This window comes from Aspergillus brasiliensis (genome assembly GCF_001889945.1).
Source record: "Aspergillus brasiliensis CBS 101740 unplaced genomic scaffold ASPBRscaffold_3, whole genome shotgun sequence".
Taxonomy (NCBI): Eukaryota; Fungi; Ascomycota; class Eurotiomycetes; order Eurotiales; family Aspergillaceae; genus Aspergillus; species Aspergillus brasiliensis.
The window spans coordinates 2,827,755-2,854,876 of NW_027137444.1; the positions used below are offsets into that span (position 1 = coordinate 2,827,755).

Below are 27,122 nucleotides of genomic sequence, written 5' to 3' on the forward strand. Positions count from 1 at the left end.
CTTATGTTTTAGTAGACTTACGATGTGGTAGTCCAGAAATTATCTTTATATGATGGCACAAGACATTCCTTTGCTGTTTTCCCTTCATTGGGGCCTAGAAAGCAGCTGCCAAGATGCCTGATATCGAAGGCCCTAGCACTGTCCGTGCTGAGCTTCCTCGCCAATTCTCATTCATGTCGACATTGGCCTTGGGATACAGCATTACCAACTCATGGGCCGGTTACGCGGGCATCTTTTCGACACCCTTGCTGATGGGAGGGGGTCCAACGGCTTTCTTTGGGCTTGTTGTTGCTTCGATAGCGTGTTGTTTAATCAGTAAGCATGTCCTACCTCATTCTGGGAAAAAAAAAAAAAAGGCAATAACATTCTGTCCGTCTGTAGCTGCAGGTCTTGCAGAGTTGGCGTCTGCATTCCCAACTAGCGGAGGCCCATATCATTTTGCTTTTATGGTGTCTGGGCCTAAGCACCGTGCCCCGGTTTCCTTTGTTGTTGGCTGGTTGACTTTGATTTCCTGGTGCACAGTGTCTACATCGGGCGGAATTGTCTGTGGTAAGTCATGCCTCATTCTTTCACAGAATTCTTCTGGTTCTGAGCTTGGAATAATCTGTTGAGAAGCGCAAATGATCAGTGGTCTGGTGACTGTCCACCATCCGAGCTTCACGGAAGTTGCATGGCGAATCTATCTTATCTTTCTTGTGACCGTTCTCTTCTGTACTGTGGTTGTGTGCTTCCTGCCTCGTGTTATCCCTCTTGTGGAGGACTTTATCCTCACCTTCAGCCTGCTCAGCTTGAGCGCCAGTTTTATAACGGTGTTGGTAATGCAAGGTCAAAAACAGCCCGCCTCCATTGTCTTTCTTGCCTATGAAAACCATACAGGCTGGAGTGACGGGACAGCCTTTATGATAGGGGCTGGGACATGCATGTACGCATACATAACAGTCGATAGTGTTACTCATATAGCCGATGTGAGTTCCCCTGCTACCATATGACTGCGGTCGACCGCTCGCAGTTAACGGTTGGTGATCGAAAAGGAAGTCCCAGACCCAGGTCGCAATATACCCCGGGCGATGATGGCTACCGTGCTGACTGGCATGGTAACGTGTATCCCATATGCGATAGCCATTCTTTTTTGCACAACTGATCTGAAGGCCGTTGCATCTTCCCCCATGCCCATCTATACGGCATACTTACAAGCAACATCCAGCCCGGCCGTGGCTACGCTTTTCACTGCATGGGTGATAATCTTCTATGGCGCCGCCCAATTTTCCTGTCTACTTACTGCAGGACGACTCACATACGCGTTCGGCCGAGCTGGCGGTCTTCCCTACTCGTCATTCTTCGCTAGGATCACCAACGAAATGCCGCTGAATGCCACACTGGCGTGTAGTGTGTTCGTCTGTGTATACGGGCTGATATACATCGGCTCAGCAACCGCATTCAACAGTTTTATTTCGATGGTCATTATTGCCCTCAACGTCTGTTATGTTATCCCGCAAGGAATCGTCCTGCTTCGTGGGCGCGACGCCGTCCTCCCGAGGAGAGCCTTCACACTGGGAAAATATTTCGGGGTATTTTGCAATGGGTTTGCTGTTCTCTGGGTGACAGTCATGTTGGTGTTCTTTTGTTTTCCTCTGAAGATACCAACAACAGTAAAAGAGATGAATTATGTGAGTGTGGTACTTGTAGGATTTGTTGCTCTGATTGCTATCGGGTGGTGGGGAGGGAAGAGGAAGACGTTCTCCGGTCCGGTATGTAGTCCATGGCCCCTTCCATGTTTCCTTTGGTGGTTAATATCTGCTGACTATCTTTGTCGTTGCTCAGTTACAGGAAATTGATGAATTTCCTTACGGCGCACAGACTGGTATGGCACGAGTGCCTGATGAGTAAACTGGGATGAAATAATCTGTTTAGGCAAGGCTGTATGATAGCCTGTTTTTGGAACGTCGATGGGTATTTAGAGCCGCAGTGTATGTCTCGCTTTACTGTACTTGTTACCGTCAAAAGCTCACGGTTTGGCTCTCACCTGCTGTTGCACAGCACCATATATATGTAGATCTTTGGTTTTGTTTCATCGAGACGAGAATTGAGGTTATACAGAATCCAAAACTGGACTCGGCCATCCTGCATGACAGGTAACTAGTTGCTTATGCACAGGCATCCAGAGTGGACCGGGTGCGCTTTGATTATGCATACGCCTCTATATGATTACATAATTATGCTGTACGAGCTCAAACGTGCCAAATGGCTTAGGGGATCTACTCAGGAGCAGGCTCTGGGGCTGTCTCCTTTTCTTGCAAAACATAAATAAATGCACATTCTCTAGCACATGTAGAGCGTCTCTCCTAAATACTATTTCATCAATCCTAGCGGGGAGTGTTGTCTACAACTGCGTAAAATCAACTGCCACCTCCGCCGAGACTAAGTTCCGTGCCGTATCCGCAGCCGCCAGCCCATGCTCTCGCCCTCCCAAGTTAACGGTAGCTTACTAGTTAGTTAGTGGCTAAGGAATGACCTAATCCTACCTCTCTGGCTCCCTCCTCCTCCTCCACCTTCCGTCGGTATTGGAACTTGGTTCTGCGCCAAATCGTTTATGGCGCCGTCTTCTACCAATTTACTTCCTCTTTGAATGAATCACGATTTTGCTCGTTGGAGCCTACCGATTGACTGACCATTCCAGTCCTCGCCCACGGCGCGCGCCCCGTGTGATCCCTGCCCCCGTCTTCCCGACCATGTCCACTTGATCCCCGTACAACTCCTGAGTGATCCAGGCTTTCGGAGATCGATTAGCAACTATGAGTAGTCGTGACCGCATGCGGGGTCCCCCGCCTGGCGAGATGCCCCCCCAGAGAGACCCTCGTCGAGCTGGTGATAGTCGCAATGGCGGTAACGCCGGCCCCGGGGATGCCTCGATGTCGAGGGCCGAGAAATTCGAGGATGAGAAGCGGCGGATCATTCATAGCTGTTTTGGCAAAAAAGACAGCGATGGCTCTTGTATGTACCTCTCTCCCATGCTGCTGTTCTTGAAAGGGTGTCCGGTTGACTTGTTTCCTTCTGCCTGCTAGTGGTCGAGTCCTACATAACACATGTCCGCATTTTAGAAGATGCGGCATATCCGTCTACCCCCGCTCCACCCAATTCGCCGCCCGAGAATAAGAAACCTCGAGTGATTATTGTCGCCGTCAGACGGTCAGGCAGAGTGCGCATGCACAAGGCGCGCGAGAACAATGATGGCTCGTTCTCTATCGGCAAGACGTGGATGCTGGATGATCTCTCCTCCATCCAGTCGTACAACGCCTTGGTCCCGAGCACGCCGTTAGAACAACAACACAAGCAGTGGGCTGCCAATGTTGGATTTATCGTCACCGTTGGAAAGCCTTATTACTGGCATGCACGGACCTCCAAAGAGAAGGATTTTTTCATCGGCAGCCTTGTTAAGATCTACAGAAAATACACTGGCGGCAAGGTACCGACCCTGATCGGCTTCGATGACCGTGAACGACAGCTGCTGGCTGGTGCGTCAGCTGCAGGTCCTCCAGCTCCCAAAGGCCCTCCTCCAGGTCCTCCACGTCCCGATGTGTCCCTGCCTCCCCCGCGGCCTCCCTCTTCACAAGGCAGCCGGCCTCAGTCACCGTATTCTAGCCGTGCGCCCAGTCGCGATGGACCAAGACGACCACCACCATCATCATCTGAGGAACATGCTCTACGAGCGCAAAGAAGTCGTGACCAGATGGGAAGGCCGTCTACTGGCCAGTCGGGTAAAAGCGGCACTCCTCCGTTTAGCCCTCCTCAACACCCCCCGCCATTGCCTCCTGACCAGCGCGAACAACCACCTCCACGCGCAGCCGAGCGTCTTGCCACGGAACCCAGAGTGCCAAAGGTACCCATAATCTCCCCACCGGAACCGAGAAATAGGGACTATCCCTCTAGTTTGCAGGCCGCTCCTGTTGCTGGTCAGCGGGAACGGCCAAATGGCAGCTTTGAAGAAGCCAGGTCGGGGAGTCCCCTGCCTGACTCCCGTCCACCATCCTCACGCGACGGGCGGAAAGGTCCTGAGTCCAGGCCTACACTTCGTACCCATGATCTTCATCCCAGCCGCAGTACAGACGGTCTTCGTCCTACTACTCCTGGGTCGGTTTCAGGCGAAAACCACACCTTTATGCATAGTCCGGGAAGCAGCGTGGGTCCCAGGTCGCCCTTAAGAGAAGCCGCCGAAAAGCCAGTTGCTACGCCTGCACGAGCAGAACAACAGGAGCCTGAACCCCCAAGCAACTCCATCAAAACTCCCGCTGTTGAGGTTCCAGCAGCACTCACGCCAGGCTCTTCAGGTTTCAGCAAAGCCCCACCAACCGTTGAGTCCGCTGAGGCGCCGGTGCCCACAGCTCCGACACTGCCAATTTCGACGAAGGATCCGGAACCGATTGAGCCATTAGCAGAAACTGCTGCTGCAGCAGTACCACCACCTCCGAGCGCTCTTGAGGCCGCCGAGCCTGTGGAAGAGAACGATCCCGATGCACACCGCCCTGGCCTTGGCCCGATGATCAAAAAGAAGCAGGCTAAGGATGTTGCAAGCGCATTCCGCAAAGCTGCCACTGCTCATGGAGCCTTCAAGCCGAGACCTGGTGGTGCTGGCGAGAGGCTTCTAGCAGCTGCGAAGAAGCAGAAAGCTGCCGCTGATGAACCGGATGGAATCACCAGTGTGGTGCCTGCTCCATTTCTGCTTCGGACTAACAGTGAAAATACGGTGACCTCACCTGAGACGCCGGAAGCAGAGACTCCTCCAGTTGTATCGTCATCCCCTGAGAAGGAGGTGCAGCCGCCGGCACCACTAGCACCGCCAGCAGCACCAGCAGCACCAGCAGTGCAGCCTCCTTCCGAACCCCCGAGAATTGAGCCGCCCGCTGTCGAAATAACTCAAGCTGCTCCTGTTGAGCCTACGATGGGTTTGACTGAGGTACTCGCAGGGCCAAGAGATACGTCAAGAGCTTCTGTAAAGGTTGATACGGAAAGATCGAGATCCGTGTCTCCTTCGCCCCATGATCGTCGCCGCAGACGTCATGAGGACAACACGATCAAGTACTGCCAAGCGCTCGGACTTGACCCTACCGTTCTTGAAGGGCGTGGAATTGACTTCGACGATATCCTGACTGACCTCGGTTGGAACGGTCGACTAGGAGACGAAAAGAAGATCGAAGATCTGGAGGCAGATATCCGTCGAGAGATCGGTCGTGTGGAGGCTACCAGCTGGCTTGGTAACCTTGAACAACAGGAGGGCAAGATTGATCAACTTGCAAAACTCATCGACAAGACGATCGTAGAGTGTGAAGAGCTGGACAACCTTCTAACTTTGTATTCCCATGAGCTCAACGTAAGTTGTCAATGCATTCTTGGGCGCTGTTTCCTTCGCCTGATCAATATTGTACTATGCTAACGGGGGTTAACAGACTCTTAACGATGACGTGGCTTATATCGAAACGCAGTCCCAGGGTCTACAGGTACAAACAGCCAACCAAAAGTTGCTTCAGAACGAGCTGCAAAACCTACTCAAGACTCTTTCCATTTCCTCGGACGACGTCCGTGCCTTGAAGGAGTCGTCATTGAGCAATCCCGATGGACTCCGAGATACCGAACTCGCTCTATCTACATTGTACAAAGCAATGTTGATGATTGATTCTGACATCTGGCACAACAAGAGGCGGCTTGCTGATGCGGCGGGAGACCACGGCAGTCTGGGCGTGTATGCCGACACGGAAATCGGCCAAATGCGTGCAATCAAAGAAAAGAAGGAAGAGTATCGCACGCATGCTCGTGTGTTCTTACAACGACTGAAGCAATTCATGGCTATTGCATACAAGGTGGCGGAACAGAAGAGGATTGATGCGGCTGCCCATGGTCAAAAGGATCCCCTGAAGCTCGACAGCGAAGCCCGTGGCTACTGCCGTCGCGAATTGTGGCAGTATCATGCTGTGATCCTCTTCGCTCGGGAAGTTAGTTCCGGGGAGTGGCATGCGCTCATCAACCTCTATGAACAACAGGCCAAACACCCCTACCAAAATGATTTCCGAGACAACAACCTGGCGTGGAAGAAGGCGGCGAGAAAGCCAAGTGGAGAGGAGCAGGAACTCCTCTTTACTCACCAGGAGAAGGAGAAGGAGTCTGAAGGAATCACCATGGCGGCGCGCAAGCTCACAGTGCGGCGAGGCAAGACCATTAGAGCTGCAGCAGGCCTCAAGCTTCCCTCAGGAGACAAGCAACATGGCAAGCTGGAGCCGTGCGAAGCATTTGGGGGCACGCTTCAAGAGACACTGCATATGATTTCGGAAGAGCAGAATTTCATCGTCTACTTCTTCCATCTCAACTCGCTTTCTACGGTTGACTTTCCCGATTTGGTCATGTCAGGCGCTCCGGATGAGCGGAGGATACCTAGCTTCAATTCCAAACAGCTGCACGATCCCGACCGAGCGATGGCCAAGAAAGTTGAGCAGATCATGGACGAACTTTTCGCTTTTTGGCCGACTGATATGCAAAACCTTGTGGACTGGGCTATCAGAGCTGATCCGCTGTAAGTTGGAAATTGTTGTGCGCTTTTGATGGAACTACAGACTGACTTTATCATGTAGACAAGGAATCGGTATTTTGCTGGCCATTGAGAAAGCCATATCCGAGTTCGACGACACCAATCAGGACTTTATCATCCATTCCCTTCAGAAACTCCATTCCCGGTTGCTCGGCCTCTTCAATCGGTTTGTCGATGAGCAGATTCGAGGTATCGAGGAGACCAAGGTCAAAGTGAATAAGCGCAAAGGCGTGATATCATTCATGCGTGTCTTCCCCCACTTCTCCACAGCCGTGGAGAACATGCTTTCGCAGGAGTTCTACGACATCCGGGTCAACGTGAACGAAGCCTACGATCGCATCAACCGCGCCATGTGGGAATCGCTCAAGTTCATCGCCAAGGAGGCGCCGGGCCAACCCACGGGTGCGGCTGCGACTTCGGGAGACCCGGAAGATAAGGAAATCTTGAATTACCACATTCTCCTCATTGAGAACATGAACCACTACATCGAGGAGGTCGATGTCCGGAGCCTCCCAGTCCTGGAGCGGTGGCGCGATCGGGCGCACCAGGACATGCAGGAGCATATGAAACTCTACCTCGACTCCATCATTCACCGACCACTGGGCAAGCTGCTAGAGTTTATTGAGTCGGTGGAGAATCTAGTGGCGACGGGCATCAACCCCGCCGATATTGCCAGCCGACCTAGCCACTCCCGATCTGTGGCAAAGAAGGTGTTGGCGACGTACGATGCCAAGGAAATTCGGCGAGGGATTGAAATGCTGAAGAAGCGGGTCGAGAAGCATTTTGGTGACGCGGACGATCCCGGTTTGAGTCGGAGCTTAGTGTTGAAGGTGCTCCGGGAGTGCGAGGGTCGGTATGGGGAAGCGTATGATCGGACCCGACGTGTTGTTGATGCGGTGTACGAAGGCCAGTTGGAGCTGGAATGGCGCAAGGAGGACGCCATTGCCATGTTCCAGAGGTGAAGAGCGGTGTCTCTATTACTTGTTCTGACTCGTGTGGCTAGAGTCCCTTTTGACGAGCATCTGTCAATGGCAAGTTCTCTGGACGAGAGGGTGGATGTGATAGGACTTTCGTTCTTTTTTTTTGCGCATCATAGGACGGGCGCATGGGTTGGATATGTGCATTTGTCCCTGTGTTCTTCTCTTCTTGCTTTTTGTCTTAAGTACCTATACCAGTTCATGTATCTATAGCCCGTTGATCAATGGAGGGGAGGAAGGTAATCGGTAACCTGACTGCTACGGTCGCACTGCATTCTACTTCTCGTGGGACAACAGAGTAAACGACGTTGAGAGGAACGGGAGGCAGCATTAGGAAGGATTCCAATTCAGCGTGGGCGCTGTGCCAGATCGCCAGTGAGGCGAAAGAAGGAAAAGGAAAACTCCATCGTCAATGTAGGGATGTCCCATATATTACCATCAATAAGCTTGGGGGAATATCCGGAGCGTGGAGTATTTGTCTACTCTACGGACTCCATCATTGTCGAGAGTAATGATGGACGATGAAGGAACTAATACTGGCAACAGGTCGATCATCACCGGAGAGGGACAGAGAAACGCCTCTCAAAAAAGAAAAGCGAGGGAGACCAATTTAGCGGCCCAGCAGGATGGACCAGTCAGCGGGCAGCTGCCCCAACTCCATCTCATGGAAACCTTTTTTAGTAGTTCCTTTAAGTTAGTTGGTTTTTATAGCCCTGGATTCAGGGGGCCACGCGCTGGGTCTGTGCTGGGTGAAATGAACATGTCAGCCTGACTCCGTGCCTAGGATCTAGAATTGTAACGAGTAATCAGCGAGTTGATCATCTAAATATAAGATAGATAATGGGAGGAGCGTTATGACTATCTATTGGGGGTCGGGGCCGGTCTGGGCACATGGACAGGTCCTAAGCAAGACTTACGGAGTAGCACTATTATCTAAGTATATCCCACAGCTAACTATCTAGTTAGTTATTGCAAGTTCACGGACCACAATGGAAGAAATGGTGGACTTTCTCCCCTTGCTTTTTACTGTTCCTCTGACGGGATGGGACGTTCCTAGTAGGAAAAAGAAAATAAATCGAAGGAAGGAGAACGTGCCGGCGAAACTTGGATACACGCAGCATCCTCTCCATTCTCACTGGTGGTACACTCGATCGGTCGGACTTGGACCCATGGATGGGCTGGAAATAGTGTGCCAGATCCGTTTGTTGGATGGACCAGGCACAAGCAACGTTGGACATAACCCTCCCAAAAAGGAGGGCGTGGGATATATGAGATATAGATAAGTAATTAGTTAGTGGTTGACAAGCTCAATTTCAGTTTTCTTTGGACCTACCGATGTTTTGAAGCATGAGATCAGTAAATGACGAGGCCAATATAACGATCAATTAAAGTTAATCAACCTGCTCGGGAAATCGCTAGTCGAGTTTCCTGCTCAGTCTCAGCAGTGTTCTAGCCTCAGGCTGTCCTCACACACACTCACTTGCCTCCCTCTCCGCCTCCCGCCCCGATCCTCAGGCTCTCCTGCTCCATGGAAGCATCATCGGCCCTGCGATCATCATCCTGCTTCTTCTTCTTCTTCTTCCTCTCTCCTTCTCCTTCTTTTCTGTTGCTCTTACTATCCTCCCTCTCCTCCCACTCCTTCAATTTCATCCCTTCTTCTTCTCTCCCTTCTTCTCTTCCTCTCCTACATTACCTTTAGCTTTGGGTAAGTTCCCCCCCTCCTCCTTTAAACACACCCCCTCCCTTCGTTTCATCTGTGTGCCTTTCTCCACAGTTCCTGCCAAGTGAACAACTCCCTCGGCTCCACTCCCATTCCACTGCTAAGGGGCCTGCCGACAAAATTGTCGGAGGCCAGAGAGCTGGAGGAAATCAATTTAGTGATGCTCTCCTCGTTACGATTCTTGCTCTAGTCACGGCCACTACTAGTACCTTTTACTAAGTATTAGCTGGCTCCAATTGCGGCGGTATTTTCCGGTCACTGAGACCCTTTGCGACGCCCGCTCCTGGATGGCTTTTGCTCCTCCGCTTATCATGACCCTCTCTCTCTCTCTAACTTTGACACACCAACGAAGCACGCCTACGTTTCGCTTACTAGAATACCTCTCTCGCTAACCGCACATTTGGTGATGACCATCTAGTTGTCCCTCCGTACCCCCCTTTATCTCAATTAGCAAGACACCAATCCCGCAAAGTACACCTCGGATTCGCGCTTCCGCATCTCGCGACCCCGTCTACATTCCTCCCTCTCTTCTCATACCATACCTGCATGTAGCGACCCCAGCCAATCGACCAAAAGGATCAACTGTCAGATCTGAACCCCTCCCCCCTTCGGCCCCGCTTCATCGGTACTCCTTCATTCCTCGGAACGCCCATTGTGACGAACGCCGCGGCGGGGTGTGCTTTGGAGTGCCGCCTCGATCGCAGATATGCCCTGGCGGCCTCTGCCTCGAATCGCTTTCGCCGTCGCTATCTACCCTTTTCAGCCGACTACCCCGGCCGATCTGCCTCTGGAGCTTGGTGATGAGCTGTATATAATTGAACAAGGTGGCGCCAATGGGGAATGGTGTCGTGGTTACCTCGTCGCGCCGCCGTCATTGCTGGCGGGCTTGACGAGCTCCAAGGGCCAAACTCTTGAGGCGAGGGTCTTTTCCGGAATCTTCCCCCGGAATTGCGTCGAGATCCGCGAAGTACTAGGCGATGGAGAGAAGACGATTACCAATGGCGACCGATCGAGTGTCGCCTTAACGGCGGTTGCGGAGGGAGATGTGCGCCACAGCATGGCCTCCTTCCAAGACGATGATAACGCGTTTGGGGAAGTATCTAATGTCGTGATCGCGAAGAAAGGAAAGCCATCCCAGATCTTCATCCAGCGGCTAGATGAGGATGGGCGTGGAAGCCCGGCCAGCCCGCGCTCTCCTCAAACCATCCTACGGACGAATTCGATGCCGCTCGCCCCGATCAACGTGGCCCCTCGAGACCCAGACGCACCCAAACCAGCCGCACCTGTGCCGATGCTCAAGATTGGCGATGAAACGCCCACGTCGCTCTCCGAGCCGCTCGTCGACGAGATTGCATCCTGTCTACGCGAATGGCATTCTACCAACCTACATCAGTTGTTGCTCTCCCGCCAGTATGTCACGGTAGAGGAGATGACGAAGATTGTCGAGGAACTCGATTTCGCAAGGCGCCAACTCTTGTATAACGTTCTCACCGCACAAGAGAAGGATGTGCTGCGGCAAGAAGTGGTCTGGAAGCTCGTTCGCGGAAACAAAGCGCTGGGTGGCGAGATCATTGTGAGAGATCCTCAGCAAAGAGGGCGTCTGCTCACTGGGGAGGATTCGGCCGTAGAACTGGCCAGGCTACAGTCCGAAATGAGCATGCTCGACAGCAGTCCCATGCAGCAATCAGACGCCGCTGCGCTCCATCATTTGATGCTCGAAGTCAACGCCGTCTCTGGGCATGCGCCCGGCCCAGTAACATTGGCTGTCTACCTGTGCTCCCAGTCCGAGACGGGAGCTCTCATACCCCTTTCTGAGACATACGTCTTGGACATTCCTTCGCCAGAGAAGTTTGCAAGTATGGGACAGAGCGCCAAATTAAAAACGCTGTTCACCGACTTGAGCAGCACGGATATTGGCGACAGCACTGCAAATGGTCCCAGGCTCTACATGGTCGTAATGGTTCGCGCCCTAGAAACTACATCAGTCGCTAGCGCCGCCGCCCAGCCGAGGACGTCCATCTCGCGGGACAGCTCTTCTGGTAACAAGCAGCAAAATGGGATTAATCAATCAGTTAAGGGGAGTCTCAGAACTCGCCGCAGCATGATGTGGACCTCGAAGCCACGCGGTATCCAAAGTCCCGAACAGGGGAAGGAGCCGGGTAAAGCTCCGCCTCAATCGTCCGGAAGCAATGCAAGTGCGAAGGAAAAGGCTAGCAGCCAACCACTTAAAGAATCGACTCAGCTTCGGACCGTGGGAGTTGGTTTTCTCGAGGTGTCCCAGATCCTGCGTCAAGAGAAGGACGCGGAGCAGGTGATCAATATCTGGTCTCCATCTGAAGACAGCGAGGATAAAGAGGGTCGGGATGATGGCTTTGATCGTGTTGTCCGCACATTACTCCCGAGCCCTACTGGCAAGTACGCGCGATCTCAACGAGCTTCTCGTCTGCATTTCCACCTCTACCCCTATGTGGACCCCGACGCAGATGGTCTGGTTCGGAAAAATCCCACCTCCTTGCACAATGTCGTTCAGACGAGGAGAATGGGCTTCTCTCAGGCCCCAACAAAACCTCGGTCCGATATTTACGTGACGATCTCTCACGCTACGTTCCCTCCTGAGGCATTGCTTTCGCATCCTCAATCTGGTCAAGTTCCGGTTCCGGGGCACACTGGACTCCGCAACCTCCAGCTAACTCTTGAGGTTCGCACATCGTCGGGGGCGCGCGTTGATCGGTGCGTTTTCCCCGCGTCTAACCATGCAGCACAGACAGCATGGCGCACCACAGTAGCCGATCGGGGCGTACCTTGGAACCAAACCATTCGTCTCAACGTCCCCACCGACCAGATCCCTGGATCGCATTTGATTATGAGTATTGCCGATGCGCCCGAGTTTCCCTTTGCGCTTGCTTGGATGCCATTGTGGGATAATCAGGCTTTCATGCGAGATGGCCCTCATTCACTCCTGCTGCATGCTTACGACAAGTGTACGTCGAATATCGAGAATGGCAAGGGAGCCTATCTCTCTTTACCATGGAGTTCGCTGGGCAAGAATGAATCAGCGAAAGATGAGGCAGTCACCGGTCCTTTGGCCACCCTGCGATTGGATACACATCTATGCAGCACGGAATATTCGCAGGATCAGGTGATTCTTAGCCTTCTGAACTGGAGGGAAAGGCCTGTGAATGAAGTATTGGATACCCTGAAGCGCGTCCTTTTCGTGCCGGAGATCGAGATTGTGAAGCAGCTCAGCAGCGTCTTGGACTCCCTCTTCGGAATCTTGGTGGAGAATGCAGGCAACGAAGAATACGAGGATTTGATTTTCAACGATCTAGTCACGGTTCTGGGTATTGTGCACGACCGACGGTTCAACCTGGGCCCATTGGTTGATCACTATGCCGACAACCAGTTCAACTTCCCCTTCGCCACGCCATGTCTCGTCAGAAGCTACCTACGTCTCCTTCAGGCTAGCTCCGATGCTCAGCAGTCGCGAAATCTCCGTGCGACGTTCAAGGTAGGACGTCATGTCCTCAAGTTCATCATCAATGCTCGACAGCAGCAGAAAGCCAAAGAAGAAGGTATCGGCATTACTAGGGTACAGTCGACGTTCAACCGGGATCTGCATACGATATTCAAGTCGCTGGAGGCTCTGATGAAGAACCCCTCGCCTGCGATGGTGGGAAACAAAACCCTCGTGGTTCAGCATTTCCACACCTGGCTCCCTGAGCTGTCAAAAGTACTCAGCCGTGATGAGACGATCATGATTGCGCTCAGCTTCATTGACTCCTGCAAAGATGTCACAGGCATGCTGATCCTCTACAAGCTGGTTCTCATCCAACACTACACTCGCCTAGACATCTTCGCTTCAGGATCGGAGCGAAAGAGTCTAGTGTCAAGCTGTATCAGCTGGTTGGCACCCTACTGGGGTGCGACAGGGTCCATATCGGACCTCTACCGCGACCAGGTCCGGCTGTGCTGCGCGATCGTGGCAGAGCTGTTGAAACAACCCGATCCGTACCTGTACGAGTTTGTGCCAAAGATCGTGTCGTCATACTATTCCATCATCCCTGACGGTGTTGAAGAGACGAGCTACCTTTCTTTGCTCTTCAGCAAATCGTTCCCATTCCAGGTGAAATCTTCAAAGCACTCTCAGAAATTCGACGAAGCGCTGGTGGAGCTGTCCGCAGTTTTGGCTGGAGCGGCGACCATACCCAACCCTAAGCGGCCCCGGCTGAAGGGCATGGAGCTCTCCAGTTTCCTTACACAGGCATTCGAAGTACACACGTCGATTCTCAACTGCGAAGCGTACCCTGAAAGCTGGTTCAGCGTTCATGTCTATAACCACCGGGCGACCGTCAAGAGTCTGGAGTATCTGGCAACCATCTTGACCAATAAATTCCTTCCATCCCCGGATGATGCGGAAACGTTCGATACGAGACTATGGGAGACTTTCTTCATGACTTTGCTCAAGGTTGTCTCGAGTGATGCACTTGCTCTTGAGACCTACCCGGAGCAGAAGCGACGCGCCATCTGGAAGATCGCGGGCGATGTTCGGGAACAGGGTGCGGACCTACTACACTCCAGCTGGGAATCAATCGGCTGGGAGACCACTGATGAGGAGAGAGAAAACTACGGGCTGAGTAAATTGGGTGGCTATCAGGTGCAGTATGTGCCTGGCCTGGTGGCACCCATTATTGAGCTTTGCCTCAGTGTTCACGAAGGACTACGGCACGTGGCCGTCGACATTCTACGAACGATGATTTTGAGCGAATGGGGGCTCAACCAGGATCTCTCTATAATCGAAACGGAGGTTATTTCCAGCCTAGATAACCTGTTTAAGAGGAAAAATATGAGCGAGAGTGTTGTGCAGAAACTGTTTATCGCAGAACTGTCAGATCACTTTGAAGGCTCCGCAGATTACGACGAAGACCTGTCCAATGCGGTCAAGGCCCTGATCGCGACGGTGGATGAGCTGCTCGACCTCTTCGTGGCCTCTCAGGGCGGCTCTATGGCCGAAAGCCTGCACACGCTTCGGCTGATGAAGTACATGAAAGACATGGGTCGGGAGGATATCTTCATCCGCTACGTCCACGAGCTCGCTCAGGTGCAGGCTGCCGCAGGAAACTTCACCGAAGCCGGGCTGGCCCTTCAATTCCATGCCGATCTATATGACTGGGATCCGAAGCGGACTCTGCCTGAGCTGCTCAACCCTGCTTTTCCGGAGCAGACCTCTTTCGAGAGAAAGGAAGCCCTTTACTTTGCGGTTATTCAACATTTCGAGGACGCCAAGGCCTGGGCGCATGCACTGGTGTGCTATAAGGAACTCGCGCAGCAGTACGAAGACACTGTGGTGGATTTTGCCAAACTCTCACGAGCGCACGGCTCTATGGCCAAGATTTACGATATCATCTCGAAGGAAAGCAAGCAGTTCCCGCGATACTTCCGTGTGTTATACAAAGGACTCGGGTTTCCTACCACGCTTCGCGACAAGGAATTCATCATTGAATGTTCACCGACCGAGCGTATGGTCTCTTTCATTGACCGTATGCAGCGAGAGCACCCGGCAGCGCAGGTCGTGTCTTCCGGAGAAGTGCACGATTACGAGGGCCAATACCTGCACATCAACCCTGTCAGTGTTCATCGCGACGTGGATCATCCGGTCTACCAACGGTCGAAGATCCCGCAGTCCGTTCGAGACCATCTGCTGGTGTCGGAGCCCTGTCACTTCAGCTCAACCTTACGGAAGCACGTTCGTGACGTAGATGTCAAGGAGCAGTGGGTTGAGAAGACGGTTTATACCACTGCCGAGCCTTTCCCCAACATCCTCCGCAGAAGCGAGGTGATTGAGGTCAAGGAAGTTGCACTGTCGCCTTTGCATACGGCGCTCGAACGGACGTGGCGCAAGACGCATGAGCTGTCGATGTTGCAGCGTCGGGCAGCCTCCGGGGAGGACACGGGCTTGAATAACCTCAGTGAAGCTTTGGAACAGTTGCTCGACCTTAACGCAGCCACCCCCAACTGCGTTGCTGCTTACCGCCAGTTCTTGTCTGATGCGCATGAAGAGGATGAGGGCGGCCTGGTGACACCGAAGCCGGCCGACCCAATGAAGAACGCGCTGGCAGTGGCCCTCATCGATCATGCCTTGGGCATCAAGCAGGCTCTGGCCTTGTACCATCGGCCGGCGCATCAGGCTACGCAAGCAGAGCTGACGCGCCGTTTTGAAGAGGCTTTCGGGCCAGAAATCTCTTCGCTCCGTCCGGCAGAAGCTGAACAGACGCCTCAGTGGCCTCGGCGTAGCACTCCGGAATCCATAAAGGAGCGCCAGAAGCCGCCTGCGTCGCGGGCTCTCAGTCCCGAGCAGGAACTGATTCGCTCGTCGCGAAAGAACCATAGCCGCAAGCACTCGGCCAAGCAGTCTGTCAGTCACCGAATCAGCGTTATGAACCCTTTCAAGCGCGGCAATCACGTGGCGAGCAATTCGGTGTCGACGGTGCAAGAAGACCCCAAGCCGCAGTCGGATGGCAAGGTCAATGGCACAACCACGGAGGAGCACGTCAACGGAGAGGCGGTAGACCAGGATGACGCAGCCACCATTCACAGCCGGACGACTACTCAATCGCGAGACACGCATCACAAGAGACGAAGCCGGCTAGGCGATGTGCTTCACAAGCATGCATCGTCATTGTCGATAAGCGCCAGCGCGACTGACGAAAGCCAGAGTCAGAGGAAGCAACGGACCAGAAGTGCTTCTCGCGATACAGCAGGCAAGTCGCACGACAGTGTGAGCCGGACCACCTCCCATACCAATGGGACGTCTACGGAGGATCGCCCATCTGTGAGCAGCCCCAAGGGCGGGTGGTCGACGATTCCTTCGATCACCGACTACCCCCGGCCGGTCACGCGGAGCAGTATCAACTCTGTTCGCAGTCCTGAAGTGATGAGTCCTGTCAGCCAAAGCGGCGGCATGCGCGACTCGGTGTTCAAGCGGTTCAGTCTGCTTAAAGGAGTCAGTCGCAAAGGCAGCCGCCTAGATTTCCGGACGGAGACGCCCGTGCGCGAGGAATAATACCTCGCGGACCTTCTTTCCTTCTCTTCTTGATAATGTCTGGACATTCATCATTATTTGCATTCTATTTTCATTCAGCGTCGACATCGGCATTGTCTTGCATTGCAGCGTTGGAATCCGGCCGATTGCACAGTCATTATACTTCTCTTCTCTGGTTGGATCATTATTACCTTTTTAAAGCACTTTCATTTCTTGACATATCCCGGCATGATATACATTTTTTAGTGAGATACCTACTTCACTTCTCTCCCTTCTGTTGGACATCTCATTTGTTGGACTTGTACATTATTTCGAAGCCAATACCCTGGTTTGGGGAACACTGTACAGGTAGTTAGTAGCATGAAGCAGCATAGTATAACAATTAGTATTAGCGCTCCATTGAGTAAACTATTACCGCTGTCACAGATATCTGACAACAGTCATTAAGAATAAATAAACTATATACTGGAATTGAAGCAGAGTGCAAGCACCACTGTAATTAATCAGTCCTCCTCTTACTCCACTGGTAAATCCAACTCCACCAGCCACGGCGCATTAATAGCATGATACTGCACCGTCACCACACTCGCATTGACAAACAACGTCTCCTCGCCAAACCGCAACCCATTGCCCCCATCGTCACTAACATCCACCCGGGCACACCTCTCCTCCAACATGGTCTCCTTATCACACTGAATCACACTCTCGTTCCCCGAACTCCACTCCCTCCGCGTCGCCCCATACCCCTCATGGATATGACCAAACACATGCACCCGCGGCCTCGCCCTCTTCACAGCCCGATACAAATGCTCACACCCGACACTCATATGATTCGGCACCACCTGATCCAGAATGCCGTATGGCGGACCATGTGTAATCATCACATCTACGCCAGGGTAGTCAGGCACAGGGTTCTCCGGCCCTTCTTCTTCTTCCCCCTCAGGATTGGCATTAAACCGATCCACCTCACGAGGATACGCAAACGCCCACTGACAAAACTCGGGCGTCCAGGGACTGGCATAAACCCTCAACACCGCCCCATTATTTAGCCGAAATACATGCACCCCTTCCTCCAAATACCTTATCCCTGCATCCCACGCTTCCTGTCCCGTATACAACTCCTTGATCTCCCGTAACTCGTCATCGGATAACGCCGCACCGGGTGTCTGTTTCCCCGCGGACACATTGTCGCTTCCTCCGGCTGTTGCGGACGGGGCGGTGTGGTCGGTGCGGTACCGGTGGCGGTAGTGTCCGATACTCTTGTAGTATGGTTCGTCGAGGGTGATGTCGTGGTTTCCGGGGATGATGAGTTTTAGGGGCGCCGGGGCGGATTTTAGGAAGGAGAGTGTCGCGAGGTGTTCGTGCTTGTAGCTGACTTTGGTGAGGTCGCCGGCGTGGATTAGGAGGTCCGTTGGGGGGAGGGGGTGGCGGAAGGGAGTGTTGGAGGTGGGGTGTGAGGGGGGCGATGGGGTGTTGGTGTGGGTGTCGCTGAGGAGGAGGATTGATGTTTTTATTGTTTTCATTGTGTGTGTTGTGTTCGTTGTTTGGGGGATGGGTAGTTGTGTAGTTGATGTGATGGTGTCGTGGTGAAATGGTGAGGGAGTGATGTTTATGAGGGGATAGAAGGGCGGGTGGTAAGTATAGATGGGAAGGGGTGGTTAGTGGTTACATCAATGCTAGGTATGAGGGGCTAATTAACTAAGTCACTTAAGGAGTGTTTCGTCATCGGAGATAACAAGGTAACTACAATCTACAGTTGATCTACTAGTCTAACATCATACTGGAATGAGTGTGAACATCTGATTCATCCATCAATTCAGAGCTAAGTTTTTCTGGAAAAATGCTAACTCCGATCCATCCAGCCCTTTTAACTTAACAACACAACGTAACTATTCGCTTTTTGTGTGTATGATTTCTTTACTTGCGGATAGCACGCTGGTAGAAAGCCAGCTCCTCACCCTCCAGGATGTATCCGTCCACGCGGCCGCTCTGGCCGGGGCGGGACGACACAACAGCGTACAGACGACCGGACTCGAACTGACGCTCAACAGCAGACTCAACCTTGCCCTGCTCAGCAAAGCGAGCAGCCTGCTTCTTCACGACGCTGTTGGACTTCTTCTCCTCGGTGGTCTCGGTCTTCTGCTGGCGACGGCGGCCGATGGGCTGGCCGTAGTGGGCCTCGTACCATTGACGGAAAGGAGCGGCATCGATCTGAACAACGGCCGACTTGGTCAGGGTGTTGGTGCGGACCAGCTCGTTGTTGGAGGGGTGGTAGGCCACAACGATGACACGGGTCTTGCGGGAGATACCCTCAGAACCCCACGAGAAGTTGCCGGATTCGAGACGAAGGGCACGGAACTTCTGGTTACCACCACGGGTGCGGACCAGGTGGATTCTCTTGGTGCCGATACGGGTGTTGGAAGGCTGGCGACCCTTCTCGAACGCCCTGTTGAGTTGTCGTTGCGTCAGTCGGTGTTCTTTTTTTTTTATTTTTCGTAGTGCATTGGACTAGAGAGACAATAGGAACTCATGCATACCTCTTCTTGCGGTAGGTGGCCCTCTTCGCGCCGGTAGCCGAGCGCTTGTGACGAGAGTCGCGTGAGATACCCATGTTTGCTGTTCGAGGGGACTGTAGATGGCAGAAGTATTAGTGGGATATGCTCGCAATAGCAGCAGTAGACTGTTGTCGGTGATTGTCAAATCCCTCTCCGAAGATTTTTTTTCTTGCCCCAATGCGTCGATGGTCTTGGTTTGTTTGTGCGATTGTCGAGACGATTTCGATTGAATTGAATTGTACTGTGTGGTTGTGTGTGGTGTCTGTGTGGCGATGTTCGATGCTGGAAATGTGTGCGTATTCGGGTATGGACGAGAAAGCGAAGAAGAAAAAATCTTTCTTTGAGTTGTTCTTTCTTTTCAATCGTCGTCGTCGCCGCCGCTATTATTCCCTTGCACCAAACAACTGCTCTTGTTTCTCTTCTTTCTTCCTCTTCGATATACCCCGGAATATATCTTCCAATTCAAGTTCGAGACCGATCGTAGATTGCACGCGCACACACCGACCGTCGACGACGCGGGAAAAAATCGAGAGGGATCGAAATCACGACGGATTAATTGCAACAAACTCACCTCTAATCCTGCAGCCCTTCACCAGGAACGCAGCGGGCAAGGGTCGTTGGGTTGGTCGTAAAGGAGTTGAGTGCTTGTCGTCGGCTTCCGTTGAATTTCGCACTGTGGCTCGCTTGTGGAAGTTGCCCTACTACCCTAGTCTGGGATTGGCTTAGTGTGGTCCCGTGATGTGCTGAGTCAGCCGCTAGTCGATTCGTCCGTGAGCCGATAAGCGATAAGCCACTATCGCGTAGATATTAGACTAGTGTCCGTACTCCGTAGATACTGATAGTTCAGTCCCTAGTTATGTGTTGTGGTTCATTAATCCGGTAGCCATGTCTATTTTCAAGCTATCTAGTACATAAGACTACTTCCGGTGCTCCCTCTTCGCCCCCTCCTGCTTCACCATCCGATCAAACCTCCTCCACACCGTATACCCCTCAATCATATTCGACACCACCCACGCGCACCACACCAACGACAACACCGGCACCCCATGTCGCTTCAACCGCTTCACCGCGAATAAACTCGTCTCCACCACATGCGACCCGACAATAGTTGTAAGCACAAACGGCTGCGTCTTGTAAAACAGTTGCGCCAGTGGCGGAACCGCACCCAGTCCCACCGTTTCGTAGAGTAACGACCCAGGCAGGAAGTTGCTGCGCCGAGAGAACCCTACCAGTGCAGCCGCAAATACGAAGAAAAGGAAGATTTCGATTCCCTCTGGCCGACGATATTCTTTGATGGTGATGTCGGACCGGCCCAGTCGCGCCAGACATTCCTGGTGCATGGCGACCAGGCGGGATCGGGACTCGGAGAAACTCCCCATTGCTGGGTCAATGGGCACCGTGTAGCGTGTGCCATTGGCGCTGATGACGAGGTCGGATAAGCTGATGTCTTCGAGGCGGGCGGATTTGGCTTCGCGGGCTGAAACGTGGCAGTAAACTTGGAGATAGGCTGCTAGGGAGTCTTGGTGGTTGGCGTTCATGTGCGTGATGGTGAAGGAGATGTTGGAGCGGTCTTGTGCCATGATGTCTTCTTCTCTTCTTTTCTGCTTTTCTTCCTTTTTCTTAATAAGTGCGAATCAACTCTTAATATATGCTGAGTGGCAGATGTTGGCTGCTGGTATGTGTGGGGATAGCGACTGAGTGGTGGTTTGCGGACTCCTTTTTGATCCCGCCAAGAGGACCTCGGGATCGCCAACATCGCGATGGGCTCACCCTTTCCGAGGAACTTGCGCTCCGCGGATATTGAGGTACCACACGTGAACTTGCCATCTTCTGCACCTCTAGTTTATATGACATTATCATCGTTCGTATTGCTTGTACTATTCGATAGTAATATTATTTGACAGATATTTGTGTCATCTCAGCGCTAAGATTGCTATCAAATCAAAAATCCGACTATATATTTTTAGCACACACCAGGGGTCATTCTGCTCATGAAAATTATCAGCACGCCGGGGATTTCACAATTCTCCTGGCGCAGTAGTAAATAGAGTCTGGGCCCCTGCAAAGATATCAACAGCCTATCGAAAATCTGGCCAGGCATATCATTGCACATTGGCAGTGGATCTTACTACAAACTCTTTCAAAAGGATCTTCCACATCAGAATAGCATATCCAAGCCGACAACTCCCAGGACTTGAACAAAAAGATGTATATACTCTCAGCTTCCCATGGATCAAGACATGTGTATAATCCAAAAAAGAAATCAAACTCCCATTAATCAGTAACCAAAGCGTCAACCCTATTTCGTTCCACTGCTTTGGCTCCAAACCAAGCTACATGGCTCGTCATCAATATCATAAAGTGATGAATGAATTGTAACTATACCTATCGTCGATAGTGTATATACTATAATGTTGTGCCTGTTGAAATCTCCATCCGAATACCACATATTCGCACTATCGATTTACTATACAAGCTATATTTCGCAAGGACAAACCTGTTCTACTATGTTTCATCAGTACAAATAGATAGATCTTAACCCCCCGCCTTAATAATTAGCATCTCAAGAGAAAGAACATATAACAGTCAGCTAGCTAGTCACTCAGAACACATGTCGGATATACTAATGACATCCAAATATCGGCCTCCGACTACAGCAACATTCATGGGATGGATAAATGACTATTTTCCAAGTAACTCTGATGACCAATGCGCAATTTTGATTCGAATCCTTGCAATCCAGACATTGATGTGATACAAACCGCTACTGACAGTCTATTGCATAGCTGACTATGACCACACCACCTATTGGTGTTTCTTTTGAAGGAATAGGTAAGCTGGACACCTTGGCATCTATACTTCGCCATGTGCTAATAATATTATTGGAGTTAGGGGAATACATTACTCAAAAGAGCACATACTAACAAATGGTTTCCTCCAGCATACCTGATAGAATTAATACTGTGCCACGACTGTTCAACAACAGATAAACACTATATTTGGAATTGAAATAAGTAGATCGCCAAACCATGTGTTAAATTTCTACATACAAAGATACTATGACTTGCTTCATAGATAACAAAGAAGTAGTAGACAATGTTTATACATATCATGAGACCTGCCAATGATCATCATACGAACATAATCCCATCAGTCGCACGAGTATTTCATCTGACCTGAGCTTCCACGTCGGATTATCCAGAAGAAGAGATGCACCGTTTCAATGAATGAGTAGGATTATTCTATATTAAGTAGCGCATGAATCATGTTCTCTAGCACAGCATACTACCAGTATGGATAATATAGATATCTTAAGTTACTTCATGCGGTGTAGTACCACTACGCAAGGTAAGGTGGAAACGATATATATATGTATTTCTGGAATTTGTAAATAGAAATAAAAGCTTCACTCATACTTGTTGTTGTTGTTGTTGTTCTATTTGCTCATAGAGTGAGGGATTATATCATCTTATTTGATTTCTTATGTGTAGGCTAGACCTGGTAGGTCATTCATTGTTGAGTGAGTTTGAAAGTATGCGATGCGATATTGTTGGACTCAGAATATGTCAGGTAAATCTAGTCGTTATGCAGAGGCTTTAGTCTAGTGTATTAAAGTATGTCAGATAGATGCCTGTCTTCTAATAATGCTTGCTGTTGTAGTATCATGTATCTACGGTCGGCGTTGCCGAGACACTTGCTATGTGTACGGAATAGAGAAAGCTGCAGAGCACTACCAACAGAGCGATAGTTATTATAAGGTAATTTGGCGAGTGATAATAATCAATATCCTTATTATAACTGCAGAGTAGATCAAGCATAAACCATACCAATGGTATAAGTGCGCACAGACACTGGAATATGGAGTAGATGGGTCAAGATAAACATCACCATAGATAGAAACATCGCATACATCAGTAACCAAGTGTAGTCGCCACTTCTATCCGGACAATGGCAATGTAAAAGAATAAAAATGGATACAACGTAATTCAAGGCAAAAAGAACAACCGCTATTGTTGAGAGAAGCGCACCGAGGAAAATCCTTTCGTAAACGTCATAACGGAAACGGAACGGAATGGAGGGAGGAAATGGAAGTGGATTTTGTGAGCGCCGGCCGAAATGGACGAAAAGTGCAACGATCGCCAGGAACCCGACCGACCGTCAACCACACGCGCGCCCGCAATGTGGCGAAAAAAGGAAAGAACAGAACAGCCACTCTCTTCCCCGGGAATTTATCGAACGAACCATTCAACTATGTCGGCCGGAGGATTGATTTAGTTCTCATCGACGACACCCGACACCGAAACATCGCTCGGAATTCGGCGACGGAGAAAAGACGGGTGAACATGATAAGAGATGCTGAACTCGAGGAGGCAAAGAGGCGAAATCATGCGCTGGAAAGAGAAAGGGGTATCATGTCAACCATCGGATCTCGATCAAGTACTAGTAGCGAACGAGATTAAGTGATTTGATTGATTGCATGCACTTGGCCCGCACGCAGGCCGATTCTCCCCCGCGGCAATCAATGTGATAAATCAGAACATGGGAGAAAAACAAGGGAGAACTTACAGCAAGGACAACGTCAAGTCACCATGGATATGAGCCTTTAATTCGACTTCAATATCCAGGTTCAATTCCAATTTCAACTTCATTCCGTCTTGATCCTCCCAGTCATCGCCGGTTTTGCCTTCGGCCTCCTGCATGCCGCCGTTTGCGATGGGTTGTGCCGGCACATTGTCGCGGCTGCTGATGGTGGTGGGCTGGTAGCGTTCCATGGCCTGGGCCTCTTCCTCTTCGTCGTCGTAGTAGTCATCATCTTCATCGTCGTAGTCATCGTAGTCATCCGAGTACTCATCGGAATAATAGGTGTCGTCTTCATCGTTGGGGTCTTGCTGCCGAGGACGACGACGGCGGCGTTGTTGTTGTTGCTGCTGTTGTTGAGGCTTTTGTTGCGTGTCGTCGTCGGAATAGTCATCCTCGGAATCGTAGTCGGAGACATCATCGGGATCATTAGCAAAGGTTTTGGTGGCTGGTTTCTCAGCCTGAGCGGTAGCCATGTTGATCTAGTAGTCGATTGTGGGGGATGGGGTAGAGTAGAGTAGAGGGAGGGGAAGATGGTATGATAGATTGTAGTGGATGTAGTGGATGTAGTGGATAGGATTGAATATTGATATAATTTCCTACCAGCCCGGAGTGACTGTTAGAATCCCAGAAAGCGGGCAGAGCGGCACGACTTGGTTTACATACAAAAAGGAGCCCGAATGCGGGAGGCGAAGAATGAGGCAGTGGCCTTCGTTAGGATTGCTGGATGGGGCAACTCGTCAGTCGGCCGGAGTGCGGACACAGCAGACAGACAGACAGACCGTTCAAGTTAGAATAGTGAATTGAGCATGCAAAACCAGAAAAGAAGGGAGTACACTCCGGAGGGTAAAAGGGAAAACCTAAAGTTTAGAAACAGCAGCAAAAGAAGAATGATGTATGGGCCGTGTGTTTGGAGGTGTGGAGATTAAACGTGCAGGGCTGGAGGATGGGGAGGATGACGTTGTGGGCGCAGGGAGGAAGCGGCCGAGTAGCTGCACCATCACCAATTAATTTAATTCATTCGTTCGAAAAGACTACAAGACGATGACTGCATCATCACCATCATCATCATCGTATCAACGGCATTGTGTGTCTGTCTCAGAAGATCCTCCAGTCAGCCGATGACGGTCGAGCCAGTTGATCGTCATCGAGTCCACGTTGCCCGGACCCTCTTTTTTTTTTATTGAATCATTTCTTTGTTGCGTTCAACCTCATGGCAGAACGTGCCTCCATCGCGACTCTCGGATACTCTTCCCTGATTGTGATACTTTTGGACCATGGAACTCTCGTCTGCATTGCCGCCGGTCGACTGTCTGATCCAAGAAACCTCCCCGTCAGCATCCACGGTTATCCTTGAAAGTCTCGCGGCAACAGTATCCGAGTCGCCAAATACCGGGGACCATTTTTGCCATATACTCGCCGTTTAGACAAAGAAGATACCTGGTAGATAGTTAATAATTACTGTAGATGGAGAGATAGTTGGAGAGAGACCGGGTAAAGTCTGACAGGCTTGCAAGTGGACCACTCAACCCAGTCAGTCAGTGCACTGACGTCGTTGCAGTGGGGCCAGAGACAGATGAGATGACCCTATTCCAGTCCAGAAGATTACGATGTCCTTGCAATCCCGGCCGAAGCACCGACGATCTCGCCTTCTTCCAATTAATTCTCCGATGGAAAAGAAAAAGAAGTAGACTAGACTAGACTGAACTAGTCTAAAAGATGTATGGTCCCAGCCACGCGACGTCATCATCATCATCGTCTACCATCATTTCACATCTTTTGCCTGCAAGGTGGAGGAGGAGAGGAGGGGGGCGTGTGAGATGATGAGTGGCACAAATGACATACTGGCTTGATCCCTCCATCTTTTTTTGTATTTCTTACAATTCACACCATCGACTGACGTCGCCCCCCTCTTCTTCTAACTCTCATTCTACTCTCCCTTGCGTATTCCGCGGGTAACTTCCAGCCTGAATCTATAAATATTGCCCGGCCATTGGACGGTCCAGCCGAGCCCTATATAGTGTACGTCCCCGTGCCCCAGACCGCCGCTGAAGTATTAGATCTCGTTGATTTCCTTCCTCTTCTCTCTCTTCTCTCATCATGTCTGATCAATCTCAGAAGCCTGAATCCACTACCAACAACCCTTCCCAAGAAGGAGAGAACAATCCTACTTCTTCCTCCCCTTCTTCCCCTCAACAAGAGAACCCTCCTCCTACTGGTGATCAAGGCGAACAAGAAGACCAGAAGCCTGACCAGGACAACGACACTACAGAAGACAAGTCCAAGGAAGAAGAGGCCGAAGACAACAAGCCAGAAGAACAGAAAGAAGAACAAGAAGATCCTCAACCCAAGCAAGAAGACGATCAAGACCAAGACACCCAACAGCAACAGCAACAAGATCAAGAACCAGAGAAACAACCAAAGAAAGAGGAACCCCCATCCCCTCAACCCAAACAAGAACCCGAATCCTCCGACGAGGAGCCAGAACCAGAACCTGAACAACGCGCCCCTCAACCCTCCCAAGACCGTAAGCGTCGTTCCCGACCCCCACAGAAACTCCGTCAACGAGACAACTATTCCGACATGGACAACAACGGAGGCCAAGTAGACCGACCCCGTCGCCAGCGCCGTCAGCGCCCCCAACAACAGCAACAGCAGGGTCAAGACGGCGGTCCCCTCGGCGGTCTCCCTGGTGTCGGCCAAGCCGGTGATCTCGTCCAGAACACAGCAGGCAATGCCCTGAACGGAGTGACAGGGAGTGCAGGGAAAGCTGTGGGCGGGATCCTCGGTGGAGGAGGCGGCCAGGATAAAGAAGAGGGCAAGGATGAGCAGTTGCGATTGAGACTCGATCTGAATCTGGATATTGAGGTGCAGTTGAAGGCGAAGATCCATGGTGATCTGACACTTGGCTTGTTGTATGTTTTACCCCTTTCCCCTCTTCCCTCCCCCTGTCCTTTCCCTTTCCTTCATACCCTATATTACATTCCCCCCATTATAATTTATCTGATATACATCAGTTCGTGAAATCGAATTGCTTGCGAGCGAATACATGATACCCTTGTTGGAGACACCTGACTAACTCTTGCGGATAGGAACTGAGTGAGTTATTGATAAGGAGAGGAGAGGAGAGTACTGGGATTTTCTTTTCTGGAAAAAGTCAGTCAGTCTCGTTGAAGTTACTATCCGCTTGTGTGTTTGGTCGCGGTGTCTGCTCTTCTCTCTTCTATTTGTCTTGATGATGATGCTTTCTGATACGATACCTTAACTACTACTTGACCTGTGATTGTTTCTTCCATCATACATATGATATGTTATGTTACTATGCTATGTTCATCATGCAGTGCTTGACTGTTGCACGATACGGTCTAGATCTGATTCCGATTCTGGTTCTTGTGGTTTCCATTTTCCCCCGGTTTATATTATGCGCTTGATGAATCATGATATTGCTTCTTTCCTTCCTTCTTTCTTTCCTGTGTCATGCATGAGCAGGTGCAGGTACTGCTGCTTGGGTTCAGTTGTGTTACTGTCTGTACAGAACCTGTACCGTCACCATAGTTACTACCATGTTCTACCATGCTTTATCATTGGGGTGGTTAGTATATTACTAGTACAGGATAATGAATTGAGTCTATACTGTCTACATCTTTACTTCTATAGCCATCAATCTGGTATATTTCTA

General features: G+C 51.1%; 10 protein-coding genes across 10 annotated transcripts; 5 read left to right on the forward strand and 5 right to left on the reverse strand.

Annotated features, from left to right (window-relative positions):
- The first annotated feature begins 106 nt into the window (after positions 1–106).
- ASPBRDRAFT_147713 (putative GABA permease) lies at positions 107–2,084 on the forward strand. Its single transcript, XM_067619275.1, has 5 exons — positions 107–315; positions 382–549; positions 616–965; positions 1,032–1,748; positions 1,822–2,084. The coding sequence occupies exons 1-5, from the start codon at positions 114–116 to the stop codon at positions 1,885–1,887; spliced, it is 1,503 nt and encodes a 500-aa protein (XP_067482367.1). The 5' UTR covers positions 107–113; the 3' UTR covers positions 1,888–2,084.
- A 708-nt stretch (positions 2,085–2,792) lies between these two features.
- On the forward strand, positions 2,793–7,536 carry ASPBRDRAFT_193782 (GTP-Rho binding exocyst subunit SEC3; the record flags this gene model as incomplete). Its single annotated transcript, XM_067620671.1, has 4 exons — positions 2,793–2,991; positions 3,063–5,365; positions 5,442–6,559; positions 6,618–7,536. The coding sequence occupies 4 exons, from the start codon at positions 2,793–2,795 to the stop codon at positions 7,534–7,536; spliced, it is 4,539 nt and encodes a 1,512-aa protein (XP_067482368.1).
- Positions 7,537–8,915: 1,379 nt separating this feature from the next.
- Positions 8,916–9,375, reverse strand: ASPBRDRAFT_40378 (uncharacterized protein). Its single transcript, XM_067624337.1, has one exon. The coding sequence runs from the start codon at positions 9,199–9,201 to the stop codon at positions 9,028–9,030; it is 174 nt and encodes a 57-aa protein (XP_067482369.1). The 5' UTR covers positions 9,202–9,375; the 3' UTR covers positions 8,916–9,027.
- Positions 9,376–9,977: 602 nt separating this feature from the next.
- On the forward strand, positions 9,978–16,331 carry ASPBRDRAFT_120808 (guanine nucleotide exchange factor DCK1; the record flags this gene model as incomplete). Its single annotated transcript, XM_067617385.1, has 2 exons — positions 9,978–15,791; positions 15,843–16,331. The coding sequence occupies 2 exons, from the start codon at positions 9,978–9,980 to the stop codon at positions 16,329–16,331; spliced, it is 6,303 nt and encodes a 2,100-aa protein (XP_067482370.1).
- Positions 16,332–16,825: 494 nt separating this feature from the next.
- ASPBRDRAFT_28083 (uncharacterized protein) lies at positions 16,826–17,833 on the reverse strand (the record flags this gene model as incomplete). The annotated part of the gene is made up of 1 exon (XM_067622467.1): positions 16,826–17,833. The coding sequence occupies one exon, from the start codon at positions 17,831–17,833 to the stop codon at positions 16,826–16,828; it is 1,008 nt and encodes a 335-aa protein (XP_067482371.1).
- Positions 17,834–18,227: 394 nt separating this feature from the next.
- Positions 18,228–18,921, reverse strand: ASPBRDRAFT_193785 (40S ribosomal protein eS8; the record flags this gene model as incomplete). The annotated part of the gene is made up of 2 exons (XM_067620672.1): positions 18,228–18,756; positions 18,848–18,921. 2 exons carry the CDS (start codon positions 18,919–18,921, stop codon positions 18,228–18,230), a joined length of 603 nt encoding a protein of 200 aa, XP_067482372.1.
- ASPBRDRAFT_477093 (uncharacterized protein) lies at positions 18,815–19,687 on the forward strand. Its single transcript, XM_067625919.1, has one exon. It carries the CDS (start codon positions 19,043–19,045, stop codon positions 19,589–19,591), a length of 549 nt encoding a protein of 182 aa, XP_067482373.1. The 5' UTR covers positions 18,815–19,042; the 3' UTR covers positions 19,592–19,687.
- A 4-nt stretch (positions 19,688–19,691) lies between these two features.
- Positions 19,692–20,646, reverse strand: ASPBRDRAFT_40381 (DUF2470 domain-containing protein). Its single transcript, XM_067624338.1, has one exon. It carries the CDS (start codon positions 20,443–20,445, stop codon positions 19,783–19,785), a length of 663 nt encoding a protein of 220 aa, XP_067482374.1. The 5' UTR covers positions 20,446–20,646; the 3' UTR covers positions 19,692–19,782.
- A 2,570-nt stretch (positions 20,647–23,216) lies between these two features.
- Positions 23,217–24,321, reverse strand: ASPBRDRAFT_477282 (uncharacterized protein). Its single transcript, XM_067625929.1, has 3 exons — positions 24,110–24,321; positions 23,432–24,042; positions 23,217–23,305 (listed from the first exon to the last, which is right to left on the reverse strand). The coding sequence occupies exons 2-3, from the start codon at positions 23,917–23,919 to the stop codon at positions 23,299–23,301; spliced, it is 495 nt and encodes a 164-aa protein (XP_067482375.1). The 5' UTR covers positions 23,920–24,042; positions 24,110–24,321; the 3' UTR covers positions 23,217–23,298.
- A 1,222-nt stretch (positions 24,322–25,543) lies between these two features.
- On the forward strand, positions 25,544–26,522 carry ASPBRDRAFT_193788 (uncharacterized protein; the record flags this gene model as incomplete). Its single annotated transcript, XM_067620673.1, has 2 exons — positions 25,544–26,336; positions 26,461–26,522. The coding sequence occupies 2 exons, from the start codon at positions 25,544–25,546 to the stop codon at positions 26,520–26,522; spliced, it is 855 nt and encodes a 284-aa protein (XP_067482376.1).
- Between the last annotated feature and the right edge of the window lie 600 nt (positions 26,523–27,122).